This window comes from Drosophila biarmipes, chromosome 2R, assembly GCF_025231255.1.
Source record: "Drosophila biarmipes strain raj3 chromosome 2R, RU_DBia_V1.1, whole genome shotgun sequence".
In the NCBI taxonomy this organism is placed as follows: Eukaryota; Metazoa; Arthropoda; class Insecta; order Diptera; family Drosophilidae; genus Drosophila; species Drosophila biarmipes.
The window spans coordinates 4,179,973-4,200,336 of record NC_066615.1 but is presented as its reverse complement, the minus strand read 5'-3'; the positions used below and the strand labels follow the sequence as shown (position 1 = coordinate 4,200,336).

Genomic DNA, 20,364 nt, shown 5'->3' with positions numbered 1-20,364 from the left:
CTTTGTGTAGCTTCATTGTTAATATCTATATTTATTATGATGTTAATGCGAGAAGACGCTTGCAAAAGTATCTTGATGCAAAATTTTTCCTAACAGAGATCTCTCTCAGAAACTAACAATAATTTCGTGTATAAAAAAATCTTTCCTCTAGATCTGAAAGCGTTCAGGAAAAAATTGCCTCTAAATGTTACTGACCTCTTTCAGAAAGGATTGATAGACAGAAAAGAAAGAAATGGGATTTTAAGCGAAGTGAATAGCTAATTGGCATAAGCAAATTGTATCCAAAAGGAGAGGACGTGCAAATTCAGTTGCAGTGAAAAATAACGCAAAACTAAATCTAATTTGAACGCTAGCATGTGCAATTCACTCAGGCGTTATGCAATTTTAATTGGCACAATTCTCCTATGCGAGACACTCTTGCAGTGCAATCACTTCGTTTAAAAAAAATCACAAAACGCCAAGAACAAAATCACCTAAAATCCTAAAAAATACTGATTAAAAACACTGGCATACTGAATCGTGTAAGGACCCATTTTTGCTGCAGCGAGTTGTAACGTTTTTTCCGGGTTTTTTCTACAATTCTTTAAATAAAGCTGTATTCTTTTGTGTTAAATAATCCGCGTGTCTATGTCTGAGAAGGACCTCGCTTCTTGTAGTACAGGGTAAAAACGTGTGTTTCGAGTAAGTTTTAGTGTTTATTTCGTTCCGCTTTAAAAGGGCAAAATAAAATCGTTAATTTAAGCAATGGTGGGAAACTCTGCTGGCTGCCCAGCGAAGTTACCACCCCGGCTCTTTTGGGGTATGGCACACGCGGTATTTCCGGAGCACAGCCACACTGCACTGCTCTGCCGCAGCTGAAATCGCGTTCTCTCGTTTCTCACTGTCGTCTTCCACACATTCGTCGCCTTTTCTTCTCCGTTCGTCCGTCGACTCTTGTGCCATTTGTTTTGAATATTCCGAGTGGATCCGACGCGCCCGTAGAAGTCGCATCGCATTGCCAAAATTCGGGGCCGCCTATGCACATAATATATAATATAATCTCGATAACAAGTGTGTGGGCCGATTTCGCAACGATATTGTTTAGTTTGTTCGCAACATAAACACAGCGCTCGGTGGTTTATCGTGCATTTAAAGTTTCCCGCAAACAGAGGACTGTGCTTTCCCAGTTGTGCCAGTTAAAAGCAGGAGGAAGCCGAGGTGCATCTGCAAGTTAATACCAAAATCCCTAGTTCACACTGAATGTCCGAGAATAGAGGCATCATGCTGGCCAAATCTGTTCAAAAACACGCTGGACGTGCCAAGGAGAAGGTGAGTTGGAGTCGCACTGCGAATTGCAACGCCCACGAAAGGTGGAAGGTCGTGCGTCCCCACCGACCAATGCACCACCCCCTCGCCGTTAACCGAAGCCTTCCAGCCGAAAGCGCGTCCCTGCCCTAGTTATCAGCTGGGTCACCTCCTCCTGCACCACTTCCAGGACAGATCGCACTAAACTCGCAGCAGATGAAGATGGATTTGTACAATCCCAAAGGAAAAGTCTGCCACACACACATTAAACATTTCTCGAATAAAAGAGATGAAAAATCAGTATATAAGGAAAACCACATTTTAGAACAGCTCTTTTATTGTTACCAAAAACAATAGACAATTTTAACAAACAGGAAATTCCTAACTCACTTGCATTTTACTTCGGTATATAGTAGTATTAAAACAAATTTTGAAAAAAATATAACTTCACCAAACTTAGAGTAAAAAATGACTATTGGTCACGAAATTTCATATTTTTATAAAATAACTTTTTTTTGAATACCTTATAAATATATTAAACTAGAATAATAGAATAATAAAAACGGGGTTTTTAAAGGTCCAATAAGTAAAGGGCCCCGAAGGTATAGTGTCCACTAAAAATTGGCTTGTGCACCTCCCACAAAGATTTCCCTTTGGTAAATCACTCAGAAGATGCGGAGAATGCCTGACACCTGTCGCTCGTTTAAGCCAATCCCAGATTCGATGATTTTCATTTTTCCCATTCATGAGATGCGTCTGGTGGCTTTTCGAATGTTTTTCATCTTCCCGCTGATGCGTACAAGTGAAAGTTGTGTTGTGGTTGTTGTATTATTATTTTTATTGTTGCTTGTTGCTTTTGCCGCGGTCGATGCGGCGAAATGTCAATAAAGCGGCCCAAACAACGTGTAAAGCTGACCCAAAACGGGTTTAGATGCCTTCTCTTCACTTTACTCCGACTTCGACTGGCGCATTCCAAGATCTCCAGAGTGGTTCGGCGGCTAAAAATGCTGTAATCTCAGCCAGAGCTGTAGAAACGCTGCCATTGATTTCTATGTATATCCGTGTGAGTTGGCATTTGGGTCTGATTTCTAAAGTTCGTTGGTATTTGAGGTCTTTTTTGGGATGCGACCAGCATGCTCGTGTGTTGGTCATCAAACTTGGAACCACAAATTCCTCGACTAAATGTCACTGTGAATCGATTTTAGAAGCAATAGATTGTCCGGCAGGGTATCTATAATTTAATGCTTTAAGGTTCCGGAAATTTGGCTTGTTCAGCTGCTTAACAAAATTGTATTTTAATGTGTCATAAGTCCTCCTAAAGAGCATAATGTTGAACCCATTCCCTCGGTTTAAAGCTCAATAATGTTATTTTAAAATAACAACGGAATTTTGCACAATTAATGTGAGATTGCGTTGGGACCCTGGGAAAAGTAGACATTTAATTTTATCAAACGACATTCTGATCATTCACTTTTATCTGAGTATATTAGTTGCAGTTAACTCCCGAATTCGCTTGATTTTTGCCCGGCTCTCTGGTCTAGTTTATTTCATAATTTTCCCTCTACAAATTTGAAATTTATTTTTAACAAATTTCGTTCTCTGGGCGGAATTCACATTGCTTTATTATTATTTCGCATGGCGTGTGCTCAATTTTCGAGCCAGCAGATTGTGATTTTTCCCATCGAGCTTCTCGATAGAGAAAACTTGTCAAGCGCACACAGGCACAGCATTTTGTGGATGCCTAGATACATTTTCATTTGAGGTGCGTTGAATTTTCCGCCGGCCCAGTCAGCCGCGTGAAAATGTCGTTGTCGCCGTCCCCGTCCCCGTCGCCTTCGCTTTTCCTGCCAGTAGTCAATCTTTAAATAGAGCTCGCTCATTTCCGAATCTACTGAGTGTGTATTGTATATATGCTGTACGATATTCGGCGTTTGTTTTATAACTCTACGCATACTTTGCCTTTTAGTTTTTCTAAGTTTTCTATTTGCCGAATGGGAGGAGCAATGGGGAAAGCACACAAAATTTCGCCCGCGCCGCTTTTCTCGCTCCCTGGCTATTTGTCTATTTTTAAGCGGCACCGCACAACAGCTGCCAAAATGTGCTTTCCGCTCGGTCATTTCCCCCTCATTTTGGCCCGAGGCGGTGCATCAGCACCGATTGACATTTTATTGGCAGTATTCAGTCCGATCCAAACTTGCCTGTTGCATATTGAACTTCTTGTTGCATGCCGACGAAATGTCAATTGTTTTTGGGATTTTATTTATACCATTTTGCACCCAGCAATTCAAAATCAATGCGAAACTCGCTGTTAATTGCAATTACTCGAATTCTCAGTCGATAAATATAGAAAATTGGGCCCGCAAGTCTGTAGTAAAAAATATCCTGAAAATATTTGCTCTTCATCATATTTTTTTCACTTTTATATTTATACCGATCATATTGTGAGAATATATCATTATTGAACATTAGAGGGCTGAAAAAAAATCAAGGTTATGCTGTTGCAGGCGATTCCCACCAGTTATTTGGTTTCCATTCCAGTAAACATCCAGAAATATTAAATGTTCCCTGTTAATTTTAATGCTGATCCCATCAATACACAATCAATTTGGTATCGGCTTTCTCGAGTAAACAAGTTCTTAATAATTCCCAACCCCTCGAAATTCGATGCAAAGATATCAGAACTTAACAGATACGTGGAAACATTTGGCGGCTGCCTTCAAGACCGAAGGAAGGCATGTTTACTTATGGGTAGCTTAATTGTCTGACACTGCAGTTTGAGACTTTTAAGGAGCTACACTATATGTTATCAGAATATAACACGCTATATGAGCTCAATAATATATCAAGTGCTGTTGTCTGGCGTTACGCCCCCTTTATCCGAAAAGGGGCGTTTTCAAAAGATAGCTCCTATTCATTAGCTTTATTTAATCGAGCATAAAGCAATCTAAATGTCAGAGACGGATACAGATAAAGATACAGATACAATAATGCGACAGATGTGATTGTTAAAAAGTTATATACACTGAAGCTTATTAAAAAAGAGTGTTCAATTATTGAAATGGCCAACAATCGTGCAAGAAAGTGAAGGAAACGGAGAAGCTGAGTCTTTTGTGGCACTTTGATTGCATAACAAATGAAATGACTTCATAGCCGGCTCACTTTGCCTCATTAATGCATAATTGTGCACTATGTTAGGAAAAAAGACGAAAGATAAAGTAATTGGGTGTGAAGTTCAAGTGAAACTCTCACTATAACACCACCGCCAAAAAAGTTCTATTTAAATCTGAAACTTGTTGCTTAACCCAAGAAAAGTACAGAAAAAAGAAGCAACACAGGCACAAGAAAAACGAAAACAAACTTTTGGAAAATGTGTGGGGCGTGAAAAGAAGCAAGGTCAATTACTGTCCATTTGTACACTCGAGTCCAAATGAACGTACGCATACCCGTGCCCACACACGTTCGCTCGAAAATCAGACGGCTGCGGGTCGTATACGTAGTTCTTCATTGGCCCACTCACTCAACACACACTCCGCCATCGATTTGATAATCGGAAATCGAACTGGGACTTCATATTCTGAATGGGCCTCACCTTGCCCACTCAAGCGTACAAGTTCATCGAGTTCCAGCACGGAATTCTCAGCCCTTTGCTTGGTGCTCTCAGATTTTGCCACAGTTTTGGGTTTGTTTTTCTTTCCGAACTTTTCCGCCCTTTTCACTTTTTTATTAACTATTTTTTCTCTTCGTACTGTTAAACAAGTATTTCATGGCTCAACAGTAAACTCAGTATTATTTAAATTGCAGTCAAGCTCTGATTGTATTTTCGTATAAAGACTATATAGAAAATGTGAATGAGGACAGCTATCGACAGCCAAAACTATCGGTACTCTCAAAGTGTCCCAAGAATAATTTTGGTGGTGTCACAGATCCCGAAAACCGTTTTAATCGACGAACAATAATTACAATTTTAATAATTATATTTACTTTAACATTATTATAAATGTAATTATTATGTGTTTATTTACTTAGAAAAATTGAATGGATTGCCGAGTATTATAGCTTGTGTGTTTCTCAGATGCCTTTTATCACTTTAAGTTACCACTTAAAAGCCATAAAAAGGTATCTGTTTAAAATATTTTTGACGTCTTATTCGTGATCTACGGGTCCTCCTTCTTGGCACATTTTGGCTGTAAACCAGTGTAATTAAATGCCGTCAGGTTAAGTAAGTTCCTATAATTTAAAAGTGCGGATAGATACAAAAGCTTATCTCGGCAGCACTGTTTTTATTTACTTGTCTGACCTCCAAGTGCTGCTCCAAATCCCAGTCTCTAGTTGGGAACCTGCGCTATCTGGGTCCCACTTGTTGGCCAAGTCGCCTGTCGGATCTGCTTATGCACATAATACATGAGCATCGTATCTCCAGAGTGTGTCAGAGGGAAAAAAGTATCAAATTTCATTCTCTGCTCACTATTCGTATGCGGAAATGGGCAGAACAAGGTGGAAAACCGGGGGCTAGAACAAAAGGTACTGGATCGGAAAACAGATCTCAACGCAGATACAGAGCACTGGGCACGCGATTTGCTAATGCTGTTGCTGTTGTTCTACTTTGAACTGCAATAAAAAGAAGAAAAAAATGAAAAAAGCGACTTTCAAGGCATGGGAACCCACTTCTCATACTGCGAAAGTGTTGTCAGTTAGTTAACTTGTTATAATAATTATTTTTATTCACTACTGTTGTTTTGGGTGGATTGCAAAACCGGTTTGCGGACTTCAAATGCGATTCAGCTTACGCAATCACTGGAATATAGTTTATGAATTTAAATATTAATGGAAATGCAAATGCAGCTAAAATACAAGTTTCGATGTGAAAACTTTCTTTTTATGCCTCAAGAGTGGGGAGTACGTTACGTAAATATTGGGAGCTTTTCAGCTTAATTGTTTCGTTCTCATTTTTTGGTTTTTTCGCGCTTGTTACGCTCAAATGAATCCGGTGTTAGTGTGTGTTTGCGTATTAGCATCGGAATTAGCATAGTTCAAAATTTGCATCGGGCTTCGAAGCCCTCCCCGTTCTATTTGAGTGGCACAGAAAGAAAAAGCGCAATTGTTTGTACCAAAGAAACATATTTAAGTGTATGCCTAGCACTCATAGCATTAGGTTTTTTGTATCCCTTTTTTTTAATGTTAAAAATAAAGTTATTAGAACAAGTGCAAAATGCAAAAAAGAATAGCAAAATCTTACTAAGGTAGCCTTTTTAGCAACGAATACTTTTGTTTTAAATGAGTTTAATTACTTATGTTTTATTTATGATCTTGTTTATAAACTTGATAGAACCATACTCGTATTTCGGCTCTCTGTACCACCTGCAGCATTTCATCTTTCCGCCTGCAGGGGACGCATTCGTGCCGCTTCGCATTTGATTTCATTTTTTGCTGCCACAGCTATTGCTAAGTTTTTTCTATTGCCCAATCAGGTACAATTGTTAGACCTCCCCCGCAACCTCTCACCTCTAGGCACCACGGCAAAATGCACTCGCAGATGATTTCCCGCCACTCTAGGCGAGCTTATTTTCCACCGCTCTGGAAGCGATTTATGCAATTTTCAGATACAAGAAGAGATGTTGGGGGAAGAGGGATTCCCCTGCAGCCCGGGAAGTAGTTAATTTCACTTAGATTTACACGGCACTGACTTTTCAGAGGGTTGGGGCATTTATCCACGTTTGACTCTTTCAATGTCAGTTGCATAATTTAGCAACAAGTGGTTTCTGCGGTTTCACTCGTGTTTATCATTTTAATTGTATAATTTTCAACTGTTCTATTCTTGAAAAATGCAATAAGCACTGGCACGAAAATTGCCAAATGGAAATTCATTTGAGGCACGGCAAGGAAATTTGCAATTTTCTGGTTTTGTTTGATCTGCGAGTCTTATATGAGAAAAGTTTTTTGCAATAACAACGCCAAAGGAATAAAAATGTATAAGAAAAGTTTATTGTTTAGCGAGCAACATAAGACGTATTCAGAGTGCATTTTCTCCTAAGCTGTTTCGGACTTCGATCAAGTGGAAAATTCAGTTTTTCAGCGTTTTGTAAATATTTTTGTAATGTACCGCCTGCCAGCTGCGTGGATTTGTAATTAAAAGCAGTTCACTGACTTTTGCACAACCTGCATTGCAAAGCGTGTGTAAAAATGGAGGAAAGTGCAGGGGCAAACAGAGAGATAAGTGGATTGAGAGATTGCCCTGGAGCTAACAAAAATTGTCAATCTTCAGTGATGCGTGCTGTAAACTCCACCTTTCTCTCACTCCCTTTTTCTTCATGTGGCCCTGCCTAGCATTGCTTTTCTATTTTCAAACGAACACATTCCTATCAGGAGAAATCTATTTCCTACGCGTTTATGGTGATTCCAAATTTAAGTCTGCTCAACATGACGTGTGCGAGATATTAGCAATTGATTGGGGCAAAAATAATTGAAAAACGCATGCCCTTATCAATGAGATTTGACTATTACGGCGCCAAAAAGCAAATTGGGCTGATAAGCGCTCGTCACACGGGCTCTGTAATGAAATGGAATTTGCAACTTCCAGTGCCACAGAAATTCCTACCTTATATACCTTCTTATCAGCGGAATCGTTTTTGTTTTGTTTCTCTATTCCCCGAGGTTTATTCACACTACAAAAACAAGTAAGAAAAGGTTAGCCGTGGCCATGTTATGCAACGATTATGTTTGATATCAGCTGGAAACCTTTGAATACACTAGGTAGTTTGATCATTTTAATTGACATTTTACTCCATATACATTGCTCTTGACCCATTTTACATGGCCCAGTTATTCTGCTGACGATTTGGTAACGATCTGTTTAGTGAGTTCCCGCATTATTCATCTAATCGTCACGTGCCATAAACTAGCTAACTTTTATATTTGGTTAATTTATGCAAATCACGTGAAGTTTTTCTTCAATGATGTCTGCTGGTGGGCACTGCAATGAGCTCACTTTACGCTTCAATGCTAAACGAGCCATATTCACAGATACAATGGCACAAAGATGCCGATATACAGATACCAACTACATGTGGTTGAAATACTTTGACTTGTGCTAAGTATCCGCTCATGATTTGACCGCATTCACAAATATTTGTGAGTTACGAGAACATTGGCGGCAGTCTGAGGTATGTTCAATGTGTGTTTTTGCTTTTCTCAATATCTTGTGATCGATTAGCATGGATGTATCACACACGCGGCCATGATTGTGTAACCCAAAATGCGTTTTTCCAAAAGTTGAAGGTGAAAATATGTGGTAATAAAATAATTGAACAATTTTTGAAACTCTTTCTTCTATTAAAGTCACTGTTACTAAGAAAAATAAATAAATATAAACAAAACCGAACATGACTTATTTAATGCTTAAGAGCTGTCTCTGATTATCCGTCTTGATGGGTACACGTGATATATATTTGTCAAGACGTGATCGCCAAAAACGGCGAAAAATTCTCGACGTTACATAACCAGATAGTAATGCACACACAGCCAAGCGAAAACACTTGAACACTTCGCAAAAACCTGTCGCCATGCAATAATCTCGCAAGCTGCTGAAACGACAATAATTGCGCGGCTTTTGTCTAGCTATAAAAGTATCTGAGTATCTGAGAGATACACAGCTGAGGCCGAGCTTAAATAACTGTCGCCCAATGCGTGCTCAGCGGAAGCTTATTAATAGTATATAACCGATAATAAAAAAAAAATTTGGAAAACCTGTTCCGGCCAATCCCCCAATTCCCAGCCCACTCTTGAGTATCCGGTTGAATCCGCCTCGTATTCACTTGCTGACTGCATTTTATTGAATACAACCAATATTCGTTTTGGGGCTGGCAAACTTTTCACCTTGACAGGGAAATCCGTTGACTTTATAAAACGTTTTTTGGCTTCTCATTTCGACTGGTGACTGTTGTGTACTTAGCCCATTTGTATTCCACCTGCAATTAGCCTGGCAGTTTTCTATTTTCTATTTATTTTCAAATAATAACAAGAGCAAATGTTAGCTTGGTTCAGTGAAAACATTTACCATTCGAAATGCAGCGCCAAATGAAAGTGCTGGGTTCAAAACAAAGGGTCAAGGAAATTAACATAGTTTGCAATAAATACCTGGGCCAGGATCTGAAAAAAATCTCTAGAGGGGAATGCTCATACGTAGCTACCCTTACTTTTATTATCAGATTAATGTTGATTTCGGTAGTAACCAGAAAAAAACACTCAGAATGAATATATAACATGTTAAAATAAACATTTTTTAGTTAACGGTCTTTACTTTATTATACAAATTGATAAACTATTCTTGTTTAAACAACTTGTCAGAAATGCAAGCGTTAACATTGTTTAAAGAGAATTCTGTTCATTGATTTTTAATTCTGTTGTAAATGCGGAATTATCAACTTTCTTGCATTTTTTGAGCGCTCACTGCTCCCAGTTCCCAAACTAGTTTGGCGGAAGATTTCTCTACTAATTAGCAGCTACTCCCAAGTTGACTAGAATCCAGCGAAATTTCCGCCGGCCAGCGTTTTTCTCCATCTTTGCGGCCAATGGTTAATGCTAATTGATAAATCACATGACAAGACGGGCTGGAAGCATCTCAAATTCTCCGATCCGTGCATGCATGTGGGATAAATATTAGTTTTCTACGGCTGCCCTCTTCTTCTTGCGCCGATTCCTCCCTTCTTTTGCCGATTCGAACTTTCTACGAGCACAAACGAGTTTCACTTTCCACTTGCCTGAGCCGATTTGACCAAAGAAAGCGCTGGAAAAATAAGAAAGAAAAGAGCCCGAATAAAGATTATGCAAAATGGGAATGGAATTGATATCGTTCATCGAAGTTGCGCAACGGAATTCGATTTGCATGTGTAGGAAATCTGTCCATTTGCGCTTCCATTTCAATCTCCATCCTAACGCGAGCTTAATAACCATTTGAAGTCACTATTAATCGGAATCACCATAACCATATGTCAGTTCTCTGTCAAATGACTCTCGGGGGTGGTGCTTTTGTCAGGGGAGGATAGACTGGGCAAGGTGCTGAAACCGGTTACTGCCCACAAATAATTTTTGCTGTCATCATCGACTCAATAAGCACCGCTAACCAAACGGAGCAACAAGTTGGAAAAAACATAGAAAATAGTCGTAAAAAGTGGGTAAAGAAAAATGTACTTTTGTGGTAATAGGTTAGGTCTTTGGCTTGCCCCACACGGATACATATAGATTCCAATACCGAGGCACAAGTGGAAAGGTACACTTGAAAAACATGAATCTTAGTCTTTGAAATGTTATAAATATTTATACTTTTCTTCAAATGTGTAGGTTGCATTTTCTTCTGGTAAAAGATTTAGATCATGTGGATTTTAAATAAAAGAACGTTTTTTTCCTTTAGTGCCTGTAAGGTAATGGAACTATTTATTTTCATTAAATTAGTACGTGCATACTTTTCATATATTAATTTTAAAGTTTGATTTATTCTATAATTTTTCATAAGTGTACCCAGCTATGGATTCATGTCATTAAACTGGGCGGCCTCAACACTGGCACAAGGCAAGAGGGTCCGAAGTTGCCCCGGCTAAAAAGTCTTCTTCGGGCACACTGATCTCTAGACTTCCCCCTTTCCTCTACTTTCCTTTCCCCACCACCCGTGTCATGGCACATTTCCACATTTCTCTCGGCATTTCTCCTCCTGCCTGCCATCCCCTTTCTCTTTTCTCGCTTTTCGCCGGCGGGCGCATTATTCATGCCAATTTCTACAAGTTTTTTCGCAATTGTTCTGCGTCTGTTATTTGTTCTCAGTATAAGTAGACAATGTAGATATGTACATGGTTAGACACTCGTAGATACTATTTTACTCGTTTTAAACCTTCTCTAGCCTGTGATTTCTGTAGGGTATGAATGGGGATTATTAGCTAGTACAGTGTTTTTAGAGAGTTGGAAATTGTGGTGAACTTAGGGAGTCTAAAGAATTGACATTTTTTAGGAATTCATTTTTAGTATCATAATTCATGATTTGTTGGATGCAATTAAAACAAGTAAAAGTATCTCTGCTATTTTATGAAAATGTAAAAACCTTTCTACCAGTTTTTCCCGTGTATCGTAAGTATCCAAGATGAGTACAAACTAAATCATTTGATAAAGATGGTATATTTAAATTTAAGTGATGTTAATTTTTTTTGTTCAGCTCTGAAAGAAAGTAATAAATATAAATAATAAATAATAATAAATAATATAAATAAATAATATAAATTTGCCATTTCCAGGAAAGTTTTAAATTTACATATATTCTTCTTGAATGTTTTGTTTTGTTCGAAGGCGTTTTTCGTTTGCAGAATAATTGGTAATCTATTTTTAAGTAATGAGTGCTGGGTATCCCTCTTGTCGGATTAGATTACTAGACTTCTTGCATATACCGGTGGGTATCTCTTGCAACTGCCACTGTCTGCCGCTGCGCATTCCTTGCAAACTGGGCCAACGTCTGCTTATGGCCAAATGCGAGTGAACATGTCCCACATTTCCCCTGCCGATGTGCACTTAACTTTTGTTTGTTTGCACTTCGCTGAGCGTTCCGTTTCGTTTCAATAGATTGCAGTTGATTCCTTGCCCCGAACAGATCCGAAACAGCTGTGCGATGTTGTCATCTATTTCAGCCATCCTACGACCCACATCCTACGCCCAAGTCTGCACATTAAACACCAAATCGAGACATTTTCCACTGTGGTCGAGGTCGTTGCTTTTTCTGTTTCAGTTTTTATTTCTGTTTCTTTGACATTCAGGCAAACTGGTTAACCGAAAGTTAACCTAAAGTAAAGCCCACGTTAAAATGCAGGTTTCCAAAGAGTGCACTTAACAAGATATTTTTAAAGAATGTTTTTGAGCCGGAGGCAGCTCGGTTTTCATATGTTAAATAAGAAATTTATCTTAAATCGTTCTTTTTCTAAACTCGAATCCAAGTTCAATGTACTTTGATATACAAACATCCTTGTTATTTATATTACATCGAGCGAACCCTTGCATTCAAATCTTGTTGTTTTCTGTGTAGATAGCTAAACCACATGGTATTAAATCTCTGGCTAAAGTGGATTGCCCCAATAACCTTTTTGTGATTAACATTTATTGGCCCCCATCTTTGGGTTTATTTGACCCTTTTTTGGTCTGCGACGGGATCCCCCGCGAAGAAGAGTTAAACGCACATGTGGCACGGGTGGTTGCTATCGAATTAGGAATACTTAGATTATAGATAGGCAAGTCTAGGCGTACAGACATGATTTTGGCAAGAGATCGCGAGAGAGGAAGAAGATAAAGAGAAGGTGGGTTCGAGCGACGTCAGTTTTTAAATAAATGACAAAATCTGCAGAGACAGACGTCCCACATATACATATTATATGTGCGCGCCTCTAAATATACTTATGAAATTAAAATTACCAAGAAGAAAATTTGGTGACGCAAACTGTGACAGGCATTACACATGGCCTACGGGGAACTAGAAAGACAACCTGAAAACGGAAGTGACCAGCCACAATTGTCCTTGCTTGGCTCGCCCCAGAAGAATTGATAAGATTTCCAGCGCTGGCAACAAAAGAATCACAATATCTATTCGCATTGATAATAACTTTTATTAAGACTAAAGATTGTCTGAATGCGATTGACTCAGACCGGCACCCACTTAAGTTCCCGATCAAAAGATCGAACCAACTACGGGAGTATGTTAAGCAAAGGCCTTAGCCAGAAAAAAAAAATGGCCATTAAGTGTCTTGGGGCGAAGACCAGTTTGTTGCTTATGCCATACAGTCATGGAGGCATGTGTGTGTGATTTGGCCTTAAAAGGTTCATGCGGTGGAGCTGCACTTGCTGGAAGTTTGCGACATACTCTTGGCCAAGGAAAAGAACTTTGAATTGCTCTCAAGGAGAGTATTGATGTTAATAGGTGTGGCAATTTAACCCCTTGTAAAACTAATTCAACTGATTGTCGGCCCTCTAGGTATTAGCATAACATTCCACATTAAGACGGTAAATACTCGTCACTGTTTCAAATTTATAGATAAGATAAGATATGCTCGTGAGGGGCATTTCATGTTCTTGTTGACCGAACGATCCCCTATCATTCTGACTGCTCTAATTCCGTGTGCGTGCCAAATGTCGTGGCTCATTTGACAATCGCTTATAACGGGGATTCAGCCAGTGGTCAAAAAATACTATTAAATAAAACAACAAACCTGCGCTCAAAGGAAGTTCAGTTCAAGACTTCGGCATAGTAGTACACAGTTCTTTCAGTTCTCTTGTTCAGTTCTTTGAATTTGCATGCTTCTTCGAATGTATGCATTTATCAGGTAAAAATTATACAATTTATTTATTTATGGGTAGGAACACCTGAGAAATAACTGCAGGTATATCTAATTATCTATCTGCCGAGTTGTGCGCAAAATTCAATTAGCCAGCCTTGTTATCTGCTGCTTCTTCTTCTTTTATTTTGGCCGGTTCAGATAGGACTGCTATGGCCTTAAATATTTGGCCAGCATTTGTTGAATCTCGGCAAATAGGGTATTTTCCTCTTATCGGCGGGTATCTTTGAGCACGTTGCGTATACGCACAGATGGCCGAGAGCTAGTCACTCTGACTCTTGGGACGTGGGCGATTTATTCTGTGATGGCGATGTCGAAAACTGTTACAAGGCTGAGTTGTCAATGAGCTCTACAGTTACAGACACATTCCAAGGCACCCTGCCTCCAAGCATTTCCTGCCTGCCCTCTACATCATTCCGCACTTTTTTGTTCGTTAATTGGTCGTCGAAAAGCCATTAACAGTGGCACGGGTAAGTGCCACAAATTGACCGGAGGCAAGGAAAAAATAACAAATAAGTATAGCATCGTTCTTAACCCAAATGCCGTTGACAGCGGCATTGTTAACACACTTTTGAGTGGCCACTCTTGCCAGCGATAAGCTAGATTGTGGAGATCCGCATGCGCCAACAGATTTACCGAGTTTGTCTATTTTTCGAAACAACCAGCTGCCAACAATTGCCAAATATTTATATTTTATTTATACTTCTTGGGCCATTTTTGGTTACTATGGGTGGAACGAATAAGTGATTCCAAGCCTAGTTTAGTGCTGACCACATTCCAAACATTTTTAAATTCGAAATGACTGACCTTCCCCTAACCGCCCACACAGACAAAGTAAACCAAAAAGTCATTCAGGCATGCCTATATTTTTCCTTTTTTTAATATAAAAAAAGGAATTATTTTTTAATTAAATATAATTTGTACACTATATAAAATACTTTTTAAAACTTTTGGCTTTCGTGTGCAATATTGATGTAAACACCTACTCCTGTTTCTTACAGATTTTACAAAACCTGGGAAAAGTCGACTGCACCTCAGATGAAATTTTCGACGACCACCTGAACAACTTTAACCGCCAGCAGGCGAGTGCCAACAGATTACAAAAGGAGTTCAATAACTACATAAGATGTATTCGCGGTAAAGCCTCCCTCTTAAATTCTCTAGGTTCGCAAGTCCAATAAGTATTGACATATATCCTGTGTTCCGACAGCTGCACAAACCGCCTCCAAGTCGCTGATGGATGCCGTTTGCGAGATCTACGAGCCACAATGGACCGGACACGAAGCTCTACAAGCGCAAACTGGCGCCTCGGAGAGTTTGTGGGCGGACTTCGCGCACAAATTGGGGGATCAAGTCCTCATACCGCTCAACACATACACCGGGCAATTTCCCGAAATGAAGGTGACATTGTCTAAAGCTATCATGCGGAGCTAGGTTATTAAAGCTCTTTAATATTGCTATAGAAAAAAGTAGAGAAGCGCAACCGAAAGCTGATCGACTACGATGGCCAGCGTCACTCGTTCCAGAATCTGCAGGCCAATGCCAACAAGCGCAAAGATGATGTCAAAGTGGGTACTATTGTTGGGTATAAAAGCCAAGCAACTTTTAATATTCGTATGTCATTCTTAGCTTACCAAAGGACGCGAACAACTGGAGGAAGCCAGACGCACCTACGAAATCCTCAACACGGAACTTCACGACGAGCTGCCTGCCCTATATGACTCTAGGATACTGTTTCTGGTCACCAACTTGCAGACGCTTTTTGCCACGGAAAACGTTTTTCACAACGAAACGGCTAAGGTGGGGCTTGAATACCAATCCTATAGTACGAAATGGTCCCAAAATAATTATTAATACAAAATATACCAATACTTCCCTATAATCGAGAACAGATCTATTCGGAACTAGAAGCAATCGTCGATAAATTGGCCACAGAATCGCAGCGCGGCTCCAATACGCTACGCAAGCAAACAAGTAAGACTGTAATTACATATTGCGTACAATTAACCACTAAACTGTTAAATAGACAATCCCATAAAGACATCGAGTCCAGTGCAGCCGTCAGTAAATAAGTTAAACAACGCCAACATCAACAGCAACTATCAAAATCAAATAACCACAAACGGTGGCTCCAGTTTGGCAAACAGCCGTAAGTCCCCACATCAAGCTTTTCATAAGAAATCCCTATATTTATCTTTGTACCTCCTCGGGGTATCCCTTTTTATTTTCTGTTGTTTATTAAATATTTTATTTCTTTGTTTTTCCTTGATTCTCTACGTTTTTTTAACGACCGATTAAACAAACAAAAAATAATCGTTATAAATTGCTCAAAACTGTACAAACAATCAACAAACAATCTCAATAAAAACCATTAAAGTTTAAATATATATTCCTGTTTTGATGTACTATATATAAAGAGCTTAATATAATACACAACATATAGAATATTTGTATAATCATATATTATATTTGATATTCGCACCAATACCTGGCATATACTCTATACTATAGGAATAATTTTCTGATGATGGTAATGATATCGCTCAAGTTTTTGGCAATTTATAAGAAGTTTTTTGATTCGATTTTGTTTGGCAACTAATTTTGTTAACTACTCGTATTGAATTTTAACCAAAAACCACCTTTGGCATTGCGAAAACATTCCATTTGTAGACAATTTAGCTTGTAAATAAAGACGAAATTGTTGGCTGCGGTCTGGCGATCTGGGCTAGCTTTAATATTACTGTATAAGGGATATGTAAATTTATTGACCCCCACTATTCTGACCTCCAAGCAAATTAAAAGTTGAGATTGGAAGCCACGCGAAATTAGGTATCCCAGGTTGCTATCGACTGACTGGACGGACAAATGGAATGTTGCATGTTCTTGTTGCTTTTTGAAAGTTCTGATTGAGTTTCCCCTCTTGCCCTAACTCGCATGTCCTGAGTTTTATTTGATTTGTTTTCTCTCTTTTTTATTTAATTTTTTGTTTGGAATGATGCTAACCACAAAACAAAACGAAATCAAATTGAATGATAACAAACAAATGCATTCGACAATCAACAAAATCACAACGTATAAAACGAAACAAAAACTTATAAAATAAAACAAAAATAAAATATACACGCGAACGACACAACAATTAGCAACATCCACCAGTTCGTCGCAGCAAGAGCCTCGATTTGATTCAGTTTCTTCAACACCAGAACCGCCCCCGGAATCCCCAGCAGCAGCGGTAGCCGCAGCCACGCCCAGGAGTCCCATAGAGAACGGGGTAACCACCAAGTCAGTGGAGCGTTCCGAGTTGAGTGGTCTGAATGTGAGTTCCAAGGCAACCACAACCACGCAGACATCGCCCACGGAGGAGAAGGTCTTGGTCAGTGAAGTGAAGCCACATGAAGGAGCCACAGCCGCAGCAGTACCAACTGCATCACCTGCCCCATCAGCGTCACCTGCCCAGGTCAATGGCAACAACAATGAGACCACGGTCCCCAAGGAAGGTGGCAAACTTCCGAAGGAACTGCCATCCACCACATCCAATGCGGAAGCTGCTGCCGAGGCGGCGGCCAATAATGGCAATTCCATCGAGGAGCACAAGCAGAAGAAATTAGGTAATGACACAACAGCAACAGAAACAGTCACCCAGCACTTAGTTACATCAACAGAAACAGATAAAATAGTAACTAAATCAGATACAGATACAGATACTAAGAGCAGCACAGGCACAAGTCAGAAAGGTAGACCAGTACCAGTAGTTAATAGGCACAGCGTAACTAATCTTAATAAGAATCCGTTCGAGGATGACGACGATCGCATCTACGAGGTACCCGCTGGTGAGTAAACCTCAAAAACGAGTCCACTGGGTGTCCACACTCGCTTTGTACCTATCACACTGTAGTATTCTTCTCACTATCTCTTCGCATCCCTCGATGGATCACGTCTAATCTTCTGTAATCTAAGCTTTAGTCTCCCGTGTGATTGTCGTCTAAACCAAATTGAGGATTACTGTATGGGTATTGTGTTGTAAAGCGACTGTGTGGCATGCTGCGTGGGGCATCCACAACGGAAGGATCTCAATCTCATTTCCGGACTGCGCATCTATCTCTGTATTTCATTTAGTACCTTTAGTACTTAGACTAAGCCTCTTCATGTTGTAATAATTCGGGACTCGAACACGTAGGTTATCGTACAACTATCTTAATAATAACAACCATCCATTCACCATTGCTTGCACGTTAGCTGCTTCAGCCGTTTACCCGTTGGTTTTTGCCCAACTTCTTCACACCACTGAAACACTAACAGCCCAAAAAAATTACAAAAGCCTGAGAAAGCGCCACAACCACTAACCCCTTTTGGACAGGATTGCGTTTCCGTTGTTCCTTGCGTGCCTTTGTCTACTAAACTCGGTTATGAAACTTTCGATGTACACTGTGTGACGTATGAGTCTTGAGGGTTTCGGTACCCATTTGCAAAAAAAAGACCTTAAGATGAACACCATTTATTTTTTTGAACAGATGCCAATACCGCCGACTTGCCGCCCGGCGTTCTTTACCGTGTGAAGGCCACCTACGGCTACGTTAAGGAGGATGTGGACGAGCTTAGCTTCGAGATCGGAGACCTTATCCGCGTTATTGAGTACGACGATCCCGAGGATCAGGTAAAGTCGATTGAGTAAAACTGTGGGTCATCTATTACACCAACAGGTGGCTTTGTTGCTTTGGGCAGGATGATTTACAGCTATTGTCCGTCTGAATTAAGTAAGAGAGCATCTTCCTTGATTTTTTTATGGCTGTCATTTTCTGGTCAACAAAGTTCACTTGGTCTTTCAGTACTCGAAATATAAACTCTAGAATTATTCAGTTGCACTTTATTTCTGTTAGACATTTTTAATAAAATATCCTTCTCTCGGTAAAACTGAAACAATTACATTTCAGTCAGTTTTGTGAACAAATTTGTATGTTAAGTATAGTTCTTGGTTTAAATCACATATTTGACAAAGGGATAGGACATCTGTTTGGTTGTATGCTCCTTCGGTACCCGAAGATAAACTCTTCCTCGAGCTTTGCACGCGCTAGATTCCCCCTCCGCGCCAAATGCAGACCCCCGCACTTCCTGTCTATATTGAGTGCAGTTCTTTATTGCCAACTTGCAGGAGGAGGGCTGGCTGATGGGTCAGAAGGAGGGCACCACCGAGAAGGGGCTCTTCCCCGCCAACTTCACGCGCCCCATCTGAAGTGACCAACTGCGGGTCGACTGGGCTAGCAACGAACCAACAACAGCAACAACAACTTCAGTTACACCATAAAACACTTCGAACGGAGATCCCAATCCAAACTTACGGCCAAATTTTCTTTGTGAGCGCTGCTTTCGTTTTGTCCAGTTAATAAATTCTTGTTTCGTGAAATGTATTCGGGATTGGCAGTTCAACAAGTATTGCCAGAGCAGTGCTTCCAACATAAATTGTTATTGTTAAAGAGAACCACACTACACAAACAAGAACGCTAGGGAGCGAGAGAGAATATTTTGGAAATGTTTCAAACATTATTTTTTAGTTCTAAGTTTCAACAAAATCTAAAGCATAAACCTACGTATACATATATTATTTGTTAATCCTAATATTGTGCTCATAATTAATGCGAACAAAACGTATCTAATTTGTAATTTGTTGAAGGCAACCCACAAATGTAACGCATATCACTCGAAAGCCAGAGTAATTGTTAAACAAATCAAAAGCCGTAGGAGATGGCCTGAACCTTTTGTATTTTGTGTATTTCGCAAATATGTAGTACGAGTTTTTATAGTCAATTGAGTGTATTTTTGGGGCGATGCAAAAAAGGCCAGATGTAATTCCTCTGTGGTCCCCGAAGTTTTGGAAATTGTTTTTAAGTAACAACTTGAACGTTTAGCGATTATGTGCATCTTAATTTGTACTTTGGTTTTTATTTTTGTCTGAGAGACTCAAACAAGCTGCAGCTTTATAACACGAACACAATCCAATAGTCACTAACCGATCGATTCGATGTTTTTAATTTATTGAACTTGATTGTAAATCACACGAGACCCTAAATAATTGTTCAAATTGTGCACACACTGTAAAGTTATTATTTTAATTTTATTTAATAAATTTAAACACTTATTTATCGCATGAACATATTGAACAAATGATAATAATTTACAGAAAGCAAATAAAACATAGATTAAATATGACAAACTTTTTTATATGGCGGGATGCGGCAATGGCAACAAGTTCCGGTGCTAAAAAATACAGAAATGTTATGCGAGACCGATTTTTTTAAATTAAAATATATATCTATTTTGGTGTCCTTTTGACGGACCAGCTATTTTTAACCACAAAAACCTTTTACACAGTAAGACGTTTAATTTTATTAAATTTGTTCTTACACACACATATTTGAAGGGACTAAATCTAAAAAAGTGTATCTTATAAATTTTTTGCCCTTCTATGATTAGTATCATATTCTAAAATATTGATTTATTATACATAAGTCAGTACTAAAAAGCGAAAACTTCTGTTACAAAAATGATTTCATTATGTTTAAAATACTAAAATCTCAAATGAAAACTGCTTGCAAGAGGTGCTAGCTGTGCGCACAGTTACTGCAATTTTGGTATATTTTGATGCGCGTCGGATGGTATGTTTGCGTCTTTCTCGTGCGTTAACACTGACCTCTAGAGGTGGAAAATATCGATGTTTCCGAGCATCGAT

The 20,364-nt window shown here is 39.3% G+C and overlaps 1 protein-coding gene and 1 long non-coding RNA gene across 11 annotated transcripts; one reads left to right on the top strand and one right to left on the bottom strand.

Annotated features, from left to right (window-relative positions):
• The first annotated feature begins 870 nt into the window (after positions 1-870).
• Positions 871-19,848, top strand: LOC108029632 (myc box-dependent-interacting protein 1). 5 transcript variants are annotated; one of them, XM_050887077.1, is made up of 10 exons: positions 871-1,308; positions 14,642-14,777; positions 14,851-15,041; positions 15,104-15,208; positions 15,270-15,440; positions 15,533-15,614; positions 15,667-15,789; positions 16,844-17,470; positions 18,152-18,294; positions 18,790-19,848. In XM_050887077.1, exons 1-10 carry the CDS (start codon positions 1,240-1,242, stop codon positions 18,868-18,870), a joined length of 1,728 nt encoding a protein of 575 aa, XP_050743034.1. In that variant the 5' UTR covers positions 871-1,239; the 3' UTR covers positions 18,871-19,848. The 5 variants fall into 5 exon arrangements, with proteins under 5 accessions (XP_050743034.1, XP_016957518.1, XP_016957520.1 ...); XM_017102029.3 differs by having other exon boundaries at positions 872-1,308; positions 16,784-17,470; XM_017102031.3 differs by having other exon boundaries at positions 874-1,308; positions 16,844-17,248.
• LOC122818134 (uncharacterized) lies at positions 4,299-9,195 on the bottom strand. Of its 6 annotated transcripts, none has more exons than XR_007763911.1 (4): positions 6,787-9,195; positions 5,750-5,892; positions 5,573-5,666; positions 4,299-5,511 (listed from the first exon to the last, which is right to left on the bottom strand). It is a non-coding gene; the product is annotated as an uncharacterized LOC122818134 (long non-coding RNA). The 6 variants fall into 6 exon arrangements; XR_007763909.1 differs by having other exon boundaries at positions 5,573-5,892; positions 6,787-7,202; positions 8,801-9,193; XR_007763910.1 differs by having other exon boundaries at positions 5,573-5,892; positions 6,787-7,202; positions 8,836-9,193.
• Positions 19,849-20,364: the final 516 nt, after the last annotated feature.